At 51.4% G+C, this 16,918-nt stretch overlaps 1 protein-coding gene across 2 annotated transcripts; it reads left to right on the forward strand.

The window, feature by feature from the left end:
- Positions 1–8,762: 8,762 nt before the first annotated feature.
- On the forward strand, positions 8,763–16,647 carry PPP1R1A (protein phosphatase 1 regulatory inhibitor subunit 1A). Of its 2 annotated transcripts, XM_019724387.2 has the most exons (7): positions 8,763–9,017; positions 12,659–12,719; positions 13,760–13,797; positions 14,128–14,191; positions 14,794–14,949; positions 15,880–15,986; positions 16,514–16,647. In XM_019724387.2, the coding sequence occupies exons 1-6, from the start codon at positions 8,934–8,936 to the stop codon at positions 15,984–15,986; spliced, it is 510 nt and encodes a 169-aa protein (XP_019579946.1). In that variant the 5' UTR covers positions 8,763–8,933; the 3' UTR covers positions 16,514–16,647. The 2 variants fall into 2 exon arrangements, with proteins under 2 accessions (XP_019579946.1, XP_074181701.1); XM_074325600.1 differs by lacking the exon at positions 14,794–14,949 and having other exon boundaries at positions 8,796–9,017.
- The last annotated feature ends 271 nt before the right edge of the window (positions 16,648–16,918 follow it).

Below are 16,918 nucleotides of genomic sequence, written 5' to 3' on the forward strand. Positions count from 1 at the left end.
TCCTTACACACAATGCAGCCTCTTGCAGGCTTGGGTGGCTCTGATTATAAGAGCATTCCTCTTCCCAGCCAGGCAGAATCTGCCTCCCTCACACTTGCATTGCTATTGCAGCCTGGTGGAGCAGAGCAGATGAGCTGGTGGTTTCCATGTGACAACCTTTGAGACATCTGAAGGCAATTATCATTCTAATAATAAATGCTACCATTTAACAAATGCTTACCAGGCACTGGAATAAGCACTTTATGTATATTGTCTCATTCAATACTTGCAACATCCCTAGCATGTAGAAATTATTATTCCCATTCTGTAGATTAGGAAATAAACTCAAGAAGTAAAGCAATCAGACCATGGTCACTCAGGTACTGGAAGAATCAGGATTTGTTCCAAGGCCCATCTGACTGCATCCAAAGCCCATGCCCTCACCTGTCCTGCTAAACCAAGATCACCCCACCTTTAACTGAGTCTTCTTTAATTCCAGTTAAACAATGTCATATTCTTCAAGCATTTCTTCCCTAAGAAGCTCAAGGCTCCCATCTCCCCATTTGTTCTGATAACCTCTAAATTCAATAAAATGCTTACAGTAATCTAGCCTCAGATCCTCTTCCTGGAGACTAGGGAGTCAAAACAGAAGCTCTGCTTCTGCTAAGAGCAGAAAATGGAGTCTTCCCAAAGTTCCTCCACTGGGCCTCAGTCTCTCCATAGTCCTCAAACAAGTCCTGACTACCCACCACTTGCTGCTACCCCCCACCTTCCTTGTCACCTGTCAACTCTCTTGTCTCCCAGGAATTGTCAATCTACCTCCCCCTTACTCTCATTCTTCTTTTTCTCCAAAATCCTACTCATCCTTAAAACAAAAAACCCCTCTAATTCTCTCTCCTCCCTGAAGCCTTCTGCTCCTTCCTCAGTGCTTCCTAAGCCCTTATTTCTTTTTTTTTCCAGCTTTATTGAGATATAATTGTCACATAACACTGGATAAGTTTAAAGTGTACAACATAATGATTTCATGTATGTATATATTGTGAAATGACTACCACAATAAGTTTAGTCAGCATATCCATCACCTCACATAGTTCTAAATTTGTGTATGTGCTGAGAAATTTGAAGATCAACTCTCTTAGCAACTTTCAAATATACAATACAATACTAATTATACTCACCATGCCGTACATTACATCCCCAGGACTTACTTATCTTATAACTGCAGGTTTGTACCTTTTGACCACCTTCACCCATTTCTCCCAGTCTCCACCCCTGGCAACTGCCAGCCTGCTCTCTGTTTCTGTAGGTTCCATACAAATCCCTTATTTCTGCTCGACAAGAGCAGTTGCTATTTTGCATTCATTGTGTCTGTTCACAGGCCTCCCTTCTTTGCTGGGCTTGTCCAGGGAAGAGAGTGTAGCTTTAATCTCCAAGTCCTGCAATGTAGGTGTTTAGTAAATGGCCGGTACTGTCAAAAGCAGATTGACATTTTTGATACTTCAACTGGAAGAACGTTGGTTAGACTGCAGAAAGTCAGAAATCAGGGCCAACACTTGGGGGAGCCAGTTAAGATTCCAGGAGAGCTGAGGCCCTCCTCATGACCCAGCACCTGGGCTCCACCTGGTCTCTGGGAATTGAACCAAATATAATATAGTTCCAAAGAGTCCAAGGAGGGAAATAGAGTTTGAAGCAGGATCTGCTGCCCTCTGGTGGCCATTCTGCCACAGAGCCATTTGTTTGGTGTCCTCTCCCTTGAGAAGTCCAACTTACGGATTTAGAACCTGATACCCCTCTCTCCTGGCGCAATCTTAACTATCCCAGATACTTATGTAGCAGAATATTAGAATTAGAATTTCAACTAGGCACCAAGACACAATAGATGAGATTTCAAAGCAAAGTGCCCAATCATCCTATGAAGAATTTCAAAAGGAATTTGTTAAGAACTAGTTTCTGACCCCCACAGCCAGATTGAGGATATAAAAAGGCGTCATAGTGTGGAAAGAAAGGAGGATTTTGTGAGGAGGAAGTGTACGGAGAAAGTGCTGTGAGCCCTAGCCCCTCGCTCTCAAGGAAGGGGAGAAGGGCCCTACCCTTTACAGCAAACCTAATGGATGCTTGCATGGGTTACCTGTTAGAGTTGAGGGCAGAGTGTCCTGGAGCCTGGGTCCAACCCAGAAGTTCAGAAGGAGAGAGAAGGACCAAGGAACAGCCAAGCTGTGCAGGCTGGCAGAGATGGTGTTCTAGTATGCCCTGAGCTGCCAAAGTTTGCCTAGTAATGGAAAAACTGGTTATGGGTCCTGGGAGAGAAACAAGTGTATCCCCAAGCATCCATCTGGGGTGCTGTCCAATAGGGCAACCTCAGAAGACAAAGAGACCCCAGCAGCGGCAGGAGGATGCTCAGTTTCTGGGATAAGGGAACCCAGGTGAATGGGGCTGACAGCAAAGCTCTGAGAAGCCAAGAAAGCGCCCATGAGAGAATAATCACCAGAAAACATCAGCCGATGGAGGAGGAGGCTGAGTGCCAACTGCTTTAAAAACTCACCTACCCCTCCCTGTCCACTCCACCCCACCCCACCTCCTCACCAATACACCTCGCTCAGAAACAGCATCTAATAAGAAGAGGTGAAGGACAGGGCTGGGGGGAGGCGGGAGAAGGGAAGGAGAACATGACATAAGTAGAACAGAAGCCAGCCCCTCGCCTTTTTCCACAGCAGGACCGCACAGCCTGCAGAAGGGTGACATTAAATAGTTTCAGGTTTTGATTCTCCTTGGAGAGGGGGAGAAACACATGCCTCTGGCCTGCTATGCCAACTTCAGCACAGTCTCCTGGAGTACTCACCACCGCCCAGACCTCTCAGGCACTTTCATTATCAGTAGTTGGTGAAATAGTGTCTCCAAAACATTTGCATCTACCCAGAACCTCAAAATGTGACCCTGTTTGGAAACAGGGTCTTTGCCAATGTAATTAATTAAGGATCTTGAGATTAAATTATCCTTATTTAAGGTGGGCCCTAAATCTAATGACTGATGTCTTTATAAGAAGAGGAAATGACACAAGAGACACACAGGGAAGAAGGCCATGTGAACACAGAAGCAGAGATTGCAGTAATGCTGCCACAAACCAAAGAGCACCTGGGGCCACCAGGAGCTGGGAGAGGCAAGGAAGGATTCTTCCCTAGAGCCTTCAGAGGGACCATGGCCCTGCTGACAACTTAATTTCAGACTCCTGGCCTCTAGAACTGAGAGAGAATAAATTCCTGTTGTTCTAAGCCACCCAGTTCGTGGTACTTTGTTACAGCAGCCCTGGAAAACTAATACACCGTCTCACCCCAGTCCTTCCAGCCGCAGCAGCAATTGATGGCCAACCCTCGACAAGAGGAATGCCAAGGCTTGGGCTTGGGCCCAGTGTCCTCTGCCAAGCCTGGGGGAAGTAGGGGAGGAGGGTGGGCTGTAACTTTCAAATGACCCCCCTATATTCCCCTGCTGAGCAGCCGAGGGAGAAAACCTGGCATCTGCTCCCCCTGCCACCTACCATCAACAACACGTCCAGAGCCCAGGGGCCCTTCCTTCCTGCTCCTGGTAACCTACCCTCATCCTGTCCTGTGGCTGGGGAATTTTCCATCCCACCCCCAAGTCAAAGTCATTAGATTTAATCATTAACAGGGCGGGTGTTAATTAGCAGAGTGGGGTGATCATCCATGCTGATGAGGACACAGCTGGACATCAAGAACAGCTGCTCAGAATAGGATGGGGAGGAGCAGGATCTGGCTGGAAAGGGGCACGGGTGTCTGTCTTACAGATACCCACCCCTCAATTCTGATAGCTTTGAAATCTCCATTTCTTTATCCCTGATTTTACCAGTCAAAAGAAACCTTGGCTGATGGAAGGAGAACTGACTCTGGGTGGTGAACACACAATGGGATTTATAGATGATGTAATACAGAATTGTACACCTGAAATCTATGTAATTTTCCTAACAATTGTCACCCCAATAAATTAAAAAAAAAGAAGAAGAAGAAGAAACCTTGGCTAGGATGAATTCTTCACTATTCATGTCTATTTCTCAAGTGTTTAATGGGTTCTAGGCACAGACCTAGGTTCTTTATGGACATTACCTCATCCACCCCTCACTATAATAATAGAGATGACTATTATTTACAGGGGAGGAAACCAGGGCTCACAGAGGTTAAGCAACTTGCTCAAGGTCACAGAGCTACTAAGTGGCAGAGCTGGGATTTGAACCCAGGCAGACTGTTTCAGAGGCTGGGTGTTTAAACCATCATATTGGAAGGAGCTAGTAAGGGTGGGAAGAGCATCTGAGCAGTCAGAGGTCTTGTTGACCTTCCTCCTTCCTCTATGCACCTCATTCTTCTACTTCTGCTTGTGTGATACTCATCATTTATAATTACTTAGTCATCCTACTCCACACTGACCCCTGTTAGGCTATAAGATGCCAGTGGACAGAGACTGTACCTATTCTGTGCTCCACTGTATCCCCAGTGCTTAACACGATGGCTGGCATGTATGAATATCCAATAAGTACTAACTAGAAGACTATTTTCAACCTGATCGAGAGTTCGGGGTGGAAGAGGCTAGCTAGGGGTTGGGCCTTCTGGACTCGGGATGGTCATGGGGTAAAATGCATCTCAAGAAGCCATCTGGTCCATGCCCCTGCGTCAGGTTCAGCCTTCACCCTGCCAGAGCCACCAAATCTGGTCTATTGGGGAAAGCGTTGGCATGGGCTCCAGTCCTTGGGAGAGCTGCTTCCTCTCTCTAGGCCTCAGTTTCCCTTCTCTAGCTCGAGGGGGTTGGACTGACTGATTTTTAAGTCTCTTCCACCTGTACCAGTTCGTGGTTCAAGAAGAGGTAAAGCATTTCGGAAATGAGCATCCTCTCGGTTTGAATCACCAGCTCTGGCCGCATTCCCAAGAATGCCAGCTGCAGGGGGTACACACCCAAGCCTGGCAGGATTGCCACGATGGCCTTTCTCACAGGCAAACCAGGCCTTACACAGTCAGAGGAGGCTGGCCCTTCCAAGTCAGCCCCTGACAGGCCACACAAATACTTCACTGTGTTGCTGGGGCTCACAAAAAGTTCTGGAAACTTCTCTTACAGAGAGGCCTCCTCAGTGGGCTTTGGAGCCCCCGAACACAGATTTTCACTGCAGGGTACCCACACCTCCATTCCAGATCAAGTTGTGCTCCCCACTGTCCTCCCTTCTTCTTCACAAGACACCTAAAGACTCTCACTCAATTCCAAAAGAGCCAAGCCACCCCAAAGGACAAACAGTCACTTCCCATAAGGACTTTTAGAGCATATGCCACAAGCTCTGAGATGATTTCAAAAATTTCCAGAAATGTTGGAGAAACTGCAGGAAATTGATATGAGCACATGGCTTCCGAGGGGGACCACTTGGATGGCCACCGCTCCTTTGGGTGTATAAAGCCAGTCTCTAGCCTCATCTCCTCAGAGCTGTGTGTGTGGAAAGCTGTGTCTTGTATTCGACAAGCTGCAGTTTACCCCTGCCACACAGGCCAAGCAGGGAGAAATACTACGGTAGAGGTAAGGGCCCGGCCTCATGGGGTTCTCACCCTGCTTCTGAGACTTCCTGCCTGTGTGACTGGAGTAACCCAACTCTAATGACAGAATATTAAAACTGGAAGAAACCTGTGCAGTCACCCTTTTTTCACAGATGAGGAAACAGACCAGTGTGTGTGTTGAGAGTGGGGCTGGGGGTGGATGGGGGGTGGTGATTGCCCCAGAGTGACCCAGAGAGTTGGTAGCAGAGGGAGAAATCGAACTCTGACCTCCCAAATCCCAACCCAAGCAGCCCATCCCAGCATCACCTCCCTCCACGACCCTGACCTTGAAAAGTGAAATAAAGATCATACTCCCTGCCCTCCTTCCTGGTTGGTTGTGAGGATTAGTGATAATACATGAAAGTGTTAGTGGGGGTGAGGAGGATAGATAAATAAAAGCAGAAAGTGCTGAGAGCAATGAAGAGAAGCCCATTAACCCAGAGCCCATCGGGGCAGGTGGGAGCTGTTATGTGACGGCACCACTAAGTCACATCCCTGTAACCTTAAATATTTCATGGACCACGTGGAACAGCTGCTGCTCTTCCAGCAGGGGCTGTGACTGCAGCAGGGATGGGAATGCTTGCATACGGGAGCATACCTTGCACAGACATGTGCAAGCTGGGGGGAGGGGCTAGGACAGGCGACCTCCGACTCTTATTCTAGGATGGGCTCCAAGAGCAGGCATGGGGTGCTGTGCAACTCCTCAGCCCAGTGCATGAGCAACCCACACCTTTTTCCACCCACTCAGTCACTCACCCCTCTCTGGGCATTAAAAAGGTCACAATGACATACTCACACCTTCACAGACAGACCCATGCCAGCTCATGTAGAGACCTCAGCACCAAAGGCTGCAGCTAGTCTGTCTGCCCCCTACCCATAATGCTTAGCCACCCACCCCCAGCCTCCTCCCAAAGCCAGTACCAGGAGCTGTCTCTCTTCCCTCTCCTTCTCTCTCCTCCTCTGCTTCCATTCTAGCACCCTCTTCCCACACAGCCCCCCATCAGGCATCTCTCCAAAGCCTGAGCTCTCTGGGCTCCTCTTCTGACACACACAGCCTTTGGAGCAGAGTCTGAGACTCTGGAGCTTGAGAAAGCCACATGAAGTGTGGTGTGAGACTTGAGGAGGAATTTCCTTGACCAAACCAAATTTGAGGAGAAAGGGGGACTATGAAAGAGATCGAGGCAAACTGGGTAACTGGGGCAGAGGTTTGGGGGGCAGAGATTCCTCTTATGAGCCTGGAGAGGTCACTTCCCTGACTCTGCTATCCTGCTGGGAAATAACAGACAAGAAAAACAGCAGCTATCAATTCATTGAGGGCTCTATGAGTCAGGTACCTTACCTCATATGATACTAAAGCTATCAGGTAGGGACTCTTCTGCCCATGGCACAAATGAGGAAATCGAACCTCAGTGAGGGGAGTCTGAAGCCCCAGAGATAAGGGTGTGGGAATCCCAGCTTCAAGTTCCAGGGTCCTGATGGAAGGGGGTTGGGGATAGACAAGTCACCTATTTAAGGGATACTTTGGACCCTGCTCGGTGTATGTATGGTTAGGAAGTAGATGAGTGGAGAAGAAGCCAGAGCAAGCGCCTGGGCTCCACTGGGCCCCTGTGCCCTCCACCCCATCCTTATCCTCTTGGCTTCAGTGCCCTCACACACACTCCTCCCTCCATTGTCACTTCTGGGTGGTGGGAGCAATTGACATGGAGGGGCGCTAAGGATTCCAAACAGCTGTTTCCCAGGCTGGCCCTGCGACATCAAAGAGAGAGCAAGGGGATCCTGCAAGTGCAGGCTAGGTATAGGGAGTCCTGGAGTCCAAGTAACAGCAAAACAGGGGCCAGTTAACAGCAAATGGAGGTCTGTCTGGCCCACTGGATCCCAGCATTGCCTTGAGAAAACTGAGCTGGGCCTGGCATGTGTAAAGGGATATGGCTGGGGGGAGGGCACGGGAGGTTATTTTGGGAGGTAACAGGGGTAGGGACTGTGTGAAATCCAGGCCAAGGAAGGGCTGCCCGGGAGAGGAGGCAACTGAGGGTTGAAGCCGACCCCTTAGAGGAGAGGATAACCGTAGGGTTCCCAGAGAAGCAGGCATTGATCTGTATGGAACTTGACAGTTGCTTGGTTTAAGGCAAAAGAAACAGATCTCTGGTCCTGGCCCCTGTCGGCCCTTCCCCCACAGGTCCCTGTCCCTTCTCCACCCCACCCCCAGTCCTTCCCCTCCAGGTAGAATGTATCCAGCCCTGCCGTTCCTCAGTGCCCCAGTACCTCTCTTCCCTTTATCCAGAGGCCCCGCCCCTGGCCTAGGGCCCACAGCTCCCAGGAATAGCTTATCTCCCTCACTCTCTAGTATTGATTGACATCTTGGTCCTACACCAAACCAGTAAGTTCTTCACGTCTAACCTCCATCCCTTCAGTTACAGCAGATCATGTCATTATTCCACCAGTAGTGAAACTGGAAACCAACACCTTCTGGAAACAAGGAGTTTCCCTCTCCAGCCCCCAGCATCCTCCCCTTGCAGGCCTTTCTCCTGCTTTCCCATCCCCATCATTGAGCAAGCAGAAAGAGAAATCTATTTCACAAGCATTAGTGGCTCACCACCCCCATTACCCCTTCTGCTGAGTCCCAGATGGTCCTCTCTCCCTGGGCCCTCCACCTACCGCCATCAGCACTCCAAGAAGAGGCTCTGGCCTCTGGAGACCCTCTAAGGTCTTCAGTTCTCCTCTCTGCCCTGGAATGAGCACTGGACCAGTGTCCAGACCCCACACTTCCGCTCCAAGTTTCCACCTCCGCTCTAGTGGCTTCCCAAGGGAAAGTCCCTCTCTATGTCTAGCCTTAATCCCTCCTGCTGCAGATCTAAATCCCCTTTCCATCTTTTCTGTATGAGACAACTCCATTTCAGATCATAAATTAAATCTTCTTCTCTGCTGCCTCCTCTCTCGCATAGCCCCTCCACCTTCCCAGCCCCTAAAAGCTGCCCGGGCTTGGAGAAGTTCTTGGTAGCCGCTCCCTTACCCGCCTCCCTGCCCAAAACTCTGAGGACACCGGCATACCCTCCAGGGCTGTCCTCTACGACCGGGACCCCGCTCACCCGCCCACGGGGCGGGAACCCCGCAGCAGGCGGCGCAGCCATGACGGGGTTAAGGCTCCAGGCTGGGGGAGAAAGGGGGGCCTGGAAGGGGCGGGTGCGGAGCCAATAGGCGGCCGCAGAGTCCCCAGAGACGCGAGCTGAGAGAGCGGAGCCGAGAGCCCGAGCTCAGCGCGCTGGGCTGGGGCCGGGGCTGGAGCCGAGAGGAGCGGGAGTGAGCGCGCCCGCCCCAGCCCCGAGTCCCGCCGCCTTCCGGTCCACCGCAGCGCCGGCCAGCGGTCTCCGCCCAGCCATGGAGCCCGACAACAGCCCCCGGAAGATCCAGTTCACGGTCCCGCTGCTGGAGCCGCACCTTGACCCAGAGGCGGCGGAGCAGGTGCGGAGCAGGGCGGGGCGGCACGGGACTCGCCCAGCCAAGGACGAGGGACCCCTGGACTGTGGGATCCGAGATCCCTGCTTGGTCCTCCCTTAGCAGTGCACCTCTGAGGGCGGACGCGCTCAGTTTGGGGGTCTTCTGTCCCCTCCCCCACCGTCGGAGCCACATGTCCCTATCTGGGCTTCTTGGAGACGGACAGACGGACGAGGGCCTCCTCGCGAAGCTTGTCCCCGCGAGAGTCGCTGTCTGCCTCCCCAGCCCTGGGGGAGAAGGCTGCCTGAGGACACGACCCCTCCTGCCTTCGCCAATCTTGCATCCCCCACCCAGTCAATCCCCGCCAGAGTTTCTGAGCCCTGTGGGGCGCTGAAGGGTACGGCCAGCAGCGTGGGAGGGGTTAGGGGAGAGGGTAGGTAATGGAGGGAGCCTGATGCTGTAGGAGTGGGAAGAAGAGAAATGGCCCTCCCAGTCCTCTCCTAACTGGGGGCGACCTTACTGGACTCCAGAGAGCGAGAATAAGAAGGGGTTGGGGAACAGTGGGAGGGCTGAGGCTTTGGGGAGAGGGGTGGTGGTGGCTGCAAGCTGAGGCTTCCCTCTTCTGCAAGTCTAAACACGTGGGTCCTTTTTCCCAACTACTGCCCTTTCGAGTGGGGAGAGGGGTTAGGATAGAGAGAATGGCCACAGGCAGGGGCTTTCTAGGAGCTGGAGTCCAAGTTGAATGGTAGGCACGGTATAGGCAGGGGAGAAGCACTATGCTGGCCTCCGCTCAAGGAACGGTGGGAGTCCAGGGCCCGGCCCAGCCTCCTGGCCTAGCCTATTTTTAGCTCAGAGCAGCCTGGCAGAGGAGGCAGCAGCATATGAGAGTGTGTGAGCAAGTGTGTGTCTCAGGGAAAGTGAGCGTGTGTGGACAGGGTGACCACCCCTGGTCGCTACTACCGCCCTTTTGATAAATATTTGCTCATTTGCTCATTGCTCCATCTCCTTTGTGTTATCTGTCATTTGCCTGGACATCCCCCTTCCTAAGGAATATCCATTTCCACAAGGTCAGTTCTCTACTTCCCCCAACTGGCTGCCAGGGCTCTGCTGGGCCTCCCCACCTGAAAAAACACTGTGACCTCTCATGATTGGGCTGAGAGAGTATTCTTTCTGTTGATCGAGCTGTTGGATAGAATAAGGTCTGGATGGGAAGGGAAAAAAAGGTACACACTCTCTCCCTTAACTTCAGCTCCCCAAGAGTGGGTAGGGGTTAGGTACCTGAGTCTCCATCCTCTCCCTGGCCTGGGGGACCTGTATCTCCATATCTCTGAGGTGGGACAGGAGAGAGATTGTGGTGAGATCTCAAACCTCCTAAGGATGAGGAGGGTGGAGAGCCACTAGCGTGGGGAGTGTTCTTTGGGGTCACGGGGAAAGGCTGTTAAGCCTGCAGGCAGGGGACTGGCAAAAATAACCTCCGACCCAAGAGAAAGTGCCCAAGAGTGAGGTTAGGGGTGAGGTTTCAAGCAGAACTACCTTCCACTGGCACATGTAAGTGTCACTGCCTGACACCCGCATGTTTGGTGTTAGAGGAGGCAGGTGTAGGTGTATGTTGGTGGGGGAACAGTGGGCCAGCTGGTTCAGGAGTCTGGGGGGCGGGGGAGGAGGATGAAGCAGTACCAAGGATCCAGAGGGGGAGAGAGAGCTGGGACTTGAAACTCCTTTTCTCTAATCTTTAGAAATCTGTCTGCTAGGTCTGAAATTCTACCTGCAGTCTAACCCCAGCCCCCTCCTGCTGTGTTATCCAAGTATGTAGGCAAAATACTCCAGTCTTGGCAGGAGCTCCTTACCCAGATTGACAGGGGAGGACAAAAATGGTTAGAAGCTCTGAGTTATGGAGCGCAGAGTGGCAGGGAATGGGGGTGGGGGGGTGCCCACAACTACCAGGTCTTTGGTATGATTGGTTTGGAAGTAAATCAGAGGTGAAGGCACCAGGTGTCCTTGAGACCTAGGATTTGGGGTAAAAGCAAGAAAAAGAAAAGAGAGCATCTATTCATTTCCTAGTAGTTCAGGTGCCTGGGAGGTACTTTGGGAAGTCTAACTTTACTCTGTCACAATTCTCAAGGATGCCGAGTGCTTGGAAATCTCCAAGGCGAGGAGACTGGCTAAGGAAGGGTCCTGTGCAAGATCACAGAGCCCTGCTGCCCTTTCTGTCACACTTGCAGTCTCCTTCTCAGGCTCTCAGCAGCCACTAATCCCCACCCTGCTCTCTTTCTCCCTGTCTCTCCCACAGCCAGCCCCTCCCCCAGAGCAGGAAAGAAATAGAAAGGAGGATCCGCTTCTAGGAGGGTGGCCCCCACCCACATACATGAAGCACACATGCCCGCCTGCTGGCACCCAGCACATTTGCACCAAGAATAGCCAGAGACAGACTCATAGCTAACGTTTGTGCAGTGCATGCATATATGCGCACACACACAGGACTGCCAGGGACCTTGAAATGTCACCAAAAACGGATGTCACTGAATTCTCTAGAGAAAACAAAGCCCCACTTCAACATACCCCCATTCTGTGCATCCCATTTCTTCTTTGGGAAGAGCCCCTCTTGCTATGACTGGTACCCATTTTCCTGGCATAGAGAAGGGCAGGTGTCTTATCACCCTCACCCTCAATGGTAATGATATTAAGTAATGGACACACAAAGATAGCAATTTGATCATTCAGTGTCCTCATTCTGTTCTTCTCAGCCCTGGATTATTTTAGCTTTTTTCCCAGTCCTATTAGTCTTCCCTCCCCACTGCTGCCCTGGAGGGAGCTGCAGAGACTTCAACCCCACCTGTCCCCTCACTTCCAATCCTCTAAACCCACCAGAGAAAGGGAAAAAACTACATGTCCCAAGAGTCCTTGGACCAACTTCGACAACAATCAATTTTATTGGCAGCATGACAACATAACAGCAAGGGGAAAGGGGGCTCAGAAGCCCAGCAATCAGCTCTTATACATTTATTTCGTAGAATGGGACCAGGAGCCAAAGATACAATTTTCAGCTAAGCTTTAGGCCCTGACAGGGTTCCTGCCTAGGGATCCTCCTCATTTACATTTACCATGACAAGGATTTCCTAAGACCATATTTCCTGACAAATCAGAAAGGCAGTGTGTCCAAGAATAGGAGGACATTCAGGAGTGAGGGGCATGGGCTAGGGAATGCACACACATTCAGACCTACCTTCTCTGTGCTGTCCTCCTAGGCTGGGGGTGGGGGGCGGGGGATGGAGGGGGTGCTCTCTGCAGGTGCTGGCCCACAAAGGGTTAATATCTGTTTAGGAGGTGGGCTGGGAGACTGAGGGAAAAGCCTTGTGCCCTCTCAGTTTATTTCTGACCATTGATCCAGGATGGACGGAAGGACAGTGGGCCAGAGATCAATGCATTAGAGCAGATATAGCCGCTGAGATGGAGAGCTGGGGCCAGGACTGGGAAGATGCAGGAAATAGGAGAGGTCTTTTGGGTGCCCAGAGCAGAGTGATGGAACCAAGGAAGTCCAGCCTGGGACTGCAGGTTCAGTGTAACATGACATTTTTTGAGGTGTGTTAACTGGCTGACCTGGATTATGTTGCTGAGTGGTGTTGGGTAGGGCTTTGATGCTTCCACGTGTACTTGACCTCTTCCCTCAGATTCGGAGGCGCCGCCCCACCCCTGCCACCCTTGTGCTGACCAGTGACCAGTCATCCCCAGGTAACCCCAGGGATGGGTTGCTGAAGGGAGTGGGGGCTGCTGAAGACAGCTGGGTCTGGTGAGAGAAGGTGGTGCTAGATAGAAGGGCAGATCTGAGAAATCAGAGATCTCCTCAATCCTGGAGGCAGGAAAGTGGTGGCTGGATTACCAAGAGGGTTTCCGTTGCTTTGGGAAGATGGAGCCATGCTAGGAAGGGGAGGGTTCCTAAGCCCCCCAGGAATTGTGGTGGTCAACCAAGTGCTAGTTGCTACACAACAGCCTTCCAGGTTTCTCCAGCAACTGAGATGCTGCTGCCCCCACCCCCAGAGGCAGTGACAGCTGTGAGGGGGAGGGACCGCCTCCAGCAGCTATCTTCACCCCCTCCATCAGCTATCTTCACAGCCTCCAGAGGGGAAGGGAAAGGTTAGAAACAGCTCAGGGAGCAGCTGGCATTCTGGTCACCAGTGTCCCCATCAAGGTTTGGGGAGAGAACTAGGTCTCAGAGAAAGTCAGGGAAGCTTGACAGGAGCGTGGACTAGAGGTGATCATGCAAATAAGCTAGACGGGAATTCAGGATGCCTGAGTCTCTAGCTTTCCTCCAACAGCCAAAAGTGATTGTACCTTCCTGGCCCCTGCACAGGATAAATTTGCTGTTCTTTTTCTAATGTTCCCTCCTATACAGCGTTCAGTTCTGGACCTTGGGGCAGTGGGGGGAGAATGAATGGAAGGAGAAAGAAATATGGATACTTCACAGGGAGGAACAGAGCAAAGCAACCACAAATCCTGCCTTCAGGAACCTCCAGGTCTGAGGCAAGGACGTAGACACACATGGACCTGTACAGAGTCAAGGACAGGACTGGCTACAGGGGTAAAGCCATCCAGCAGAGCAAGGAGTTGGAGGGAGTAGGCCTGGGCAGCCACCGGGGCCACCCAGGGCCAGATGTGAGGGGCAGATCGGGAAGAAGGTGATTGCACAGGCTCCTCCCCTTGGGAAGTCAGCTTTTTGGGGACTCCCTGAGTTTCCCATCCTAATCACTTTCTCCTTTTCCTGTTCCTCTCAGAGGTAGATGAAGACCGGATCCCCAACCCACTTCTCAAGGTGAGCTGGCCCTTCCTGCTCAGCCCAGCCCAGGGTACCCACAGACTTGTTAGGGGATTATTCCTCAGAACCCTCCATCCATAGGACTTTTGACTCCCTCTGCCCTGCACCCCCCAAATGTGCATGAGTGGAAATACACACACATCCTCCCACATCCCCCACACACAGTCTCCTTGCTCACCATTATGGGGTGGGGGGTAGAGAAGCAGGAATTTTCTTGCCCCACTTTCTGAAGTCCACAGCTACCCCCGGTCTGCAATCCCAAAGCATGGCAAGGCAGAGGGGGCGGGAGAGAGGGCTGGCACCCACCTGCACTCTGTGTCCCTCCAGTCTACTTTGGCCATGTCTCCACGGCAACGGAAGAAGGTGACTCGGACCACACCCACAATGAAAGGTTTGAAAGATCCTTCCCACTCCTTTCTCCCCCTCTGGGCCCGCGGCTGCGCAGTAGACCTAATGACCCTTTTGGAAGGAATCCTTGGGAAATCATTAAGTCTGTCTTTATTATAGTAGAGTTGTTGCTGGACCAAGTGGCGCTAGATGCCAGCTCTGCCCCTGACTGGCTGGCTTTGAAAACCTGCTTTACCTACTGAGCCCCACCTACTCCCTCACTATGGCAGTTAAGTTACAGAAAATATGCGAACTCAGCGTAGTCATGGCACGTAGAAGGAACTCAAATATTGCTTGGCTCTAATATGAGTCTTTTCTCCTGCCCCCAAGGGAGACTAAGTAGCCCAGGAAGTTAGGAGGATCTTTTGTTCTTAAAGGCTCTTCTCTATACCTTTCTGACCTTTAAGGAAGTACATTTTATTGTCTAGTTTTCGGCCTTCCTTATTGCCTAGCAAATGTCCTTTGTTCGGATCTCAGGGGATGAGAAAGTCAAACCACACCAGCAGTGTGTGATGACCCTTTAATGGGGCTGTTGAAGTTGAGGGGCCACAGAGGAGGATCCGCGCAGTCCTGTCCAATGTTCCCGCCCTTTCTCTGTGCCCCCAGAGCTCCAGATGATGGTCGAACATCACCTGGGGCAACAGCAGCAGGGAGAAGAGCCTGAGGGAGCCGCTGAGAGCACAGGGGCCCAGGAGACCTGCCCACCTGGGATCACAGACACAGAAGCGGAGTCAAGGCCGGGCACCTCTGGGAAAGCACAAAGTACGGTTTAGGACGGAGGGCGGGGGACCAGCCCAGGAGGAGGCACACGCATCCATGGCGGGGGGCGGGGCCTAGGAGAGGCCAGAAACTGTCTTCAGAATATGGATATGTCTGCATGTATCTCATGTATTGGCATCTCTTCCCCTTTCCTCACTGAATGACCCCAGCCCCTTCTAACTAGACTTCAGAGCGCCCTGCTGTGGCTGCATGCGGGGAGCCCACAGTAACGGGAACGGCACTCACAGGCTAGAATCCTCTCTTGGCCCCTTTACCAGACCAGATGCCTTGAGCAACTGACTTAAACTGAGTCTGTGAAATGATAATGATGGTACCTATTTCACTGGGTTGTTTGTGAAAATTAAATGACACTGGTTCTTTGCCCAGTAGCTGACAAATACAAAGCATGCAACAGATGGAAGCTGCTGGGGGTGCTGTTAAGACATGCCCATAGTCCCTTATCCCAGTGTATTCCAGAAGTCAGGATTTCTGCCATTTTAGGGAAGTGATACAGTATATATGCTGTATATTACATAATACCCCTGTAATCAGAGCACCCTGTAACCAAACACATGGATACTTCTCCAGTGAAATGAATGGTCCCACTAAGTAGAATAAATAGACTATAAATAGCTTCAGTTCAGGTCAGGTTTAGCCACACATTGAAATTGTACTCAACTTTTTAAACTTTTTTTGAGAGGGTTTTTTTTTTTCAATTTCTGATTGCAGATATAGTTTTTAAAAGCATAGTGAACCTATAGTAGGAATTTTGATCAGAGAAAACTCTGTTGGTCTTGCCCAGTTGCCCCAGCTCGGTCTTGGCTCCTCTCAGGGGTCCCTGGGTTATAGGATGAGGTGAGGAAAAGCACCGTCCTCTCAACAAACCCTCATGAATACCACCTCTCCCTCCCACCTTCTATTTTCCCTCCTTAGAGCCTGCAGAATCCACTCCAAAAACTCAGGAAAGGGACAGTGAGAAACCCAGCACAAAGGAATCCTCCACCCATATACCACCATTGGATTCCCAGGGAGCCAACTAGGTAAGCCGCCAGGACTGGGCTGCTGGTCTGCAGGAGAGCAGGCTACGTGGGTGAGGGCGACAGCTAGGATCTGGGGTCAGGGAAAGGGGCATACAGCTCCAGCTGCAGTCACTGCAGAGCTATTCTCTATGAAAAGTGGACCTGCATGTCCTCTGATGGACAAACAAGAAGCTGTAGCAGGAAGGATTGAGGTTAGACTCTGTTAGGACTTCTGGCTCCTGGAATAGGTGATGGAAATAGACCATGGGTTTTCTGATAAAGGGCATCTGGAACCCAAAGGGAGACCCTCACCTGTCCAGGCTAGGTGAGCCGTGGTCCTGCCTGGAGTGGAGGCATTGATGAAATAACCTCATGAGCTTTGATTTTAGTCTTCCCTCTCCTGTGTAGACTGGACAGGGGACAGGGACTGGTTCAGACATCAGAAATTAGATGTGTGACAAATGGGATGGTTGGGCAGACCAGCAGGGGAGCAAAAGGCCCCCTGGCCTATCACTCACCCTCTCTTTCTGCCCCTTTCCCCACAACAGATCTGAGAGTGAAGGAGGTATCCTGGAATCAACACTGCAGTTGGGAGTGCGTGGACACTGGATTTGTTTCTTATTTCTTCACTTTTGGGGGGAAATCTCTTGTTTTTAAAAACTGATAAATTTGGTGTTAGGTCCTTGGCATTTTCCTTCTTTCCCAACTTTGAGAGTCTTTTCTCCATCCCCTCCTAACCTGCCCTCTCTAAAGCCCCCTACCCTTCTGCCCAGCTGCCTCTGGAAGAGAAGAACTACGGAACCTGGGCAAGAGCCTTGAGAAGGGGGTCTTCCCTAACCCTGCCCTTACTTGCTGTGGGAGGAGGAATAGGGTCAGATAGGTGGAAGGACTAACTTCCAGGGTACCAAGAATGAAGGATGGTCCAAGTTCTCTTTTGTTATTAAAGAAAAGAC

The sequence above is a fragment of the Rhinolophus sinicus genome, linkage group LG02 (genome assembly GCF_036562045.2).
Source record: "Rhinolophus sinicus isolate RSC01 linkage group LG02, ASM3656204v1, whole genome shotgun sequence".
Classification (NCBI taxonomy): Eukaryota; Metazoa; Chordata; class Mammalia; order Chiroptera; family Rhinolophidae; genus Rhinolophus; species Rhinolophus sinicus.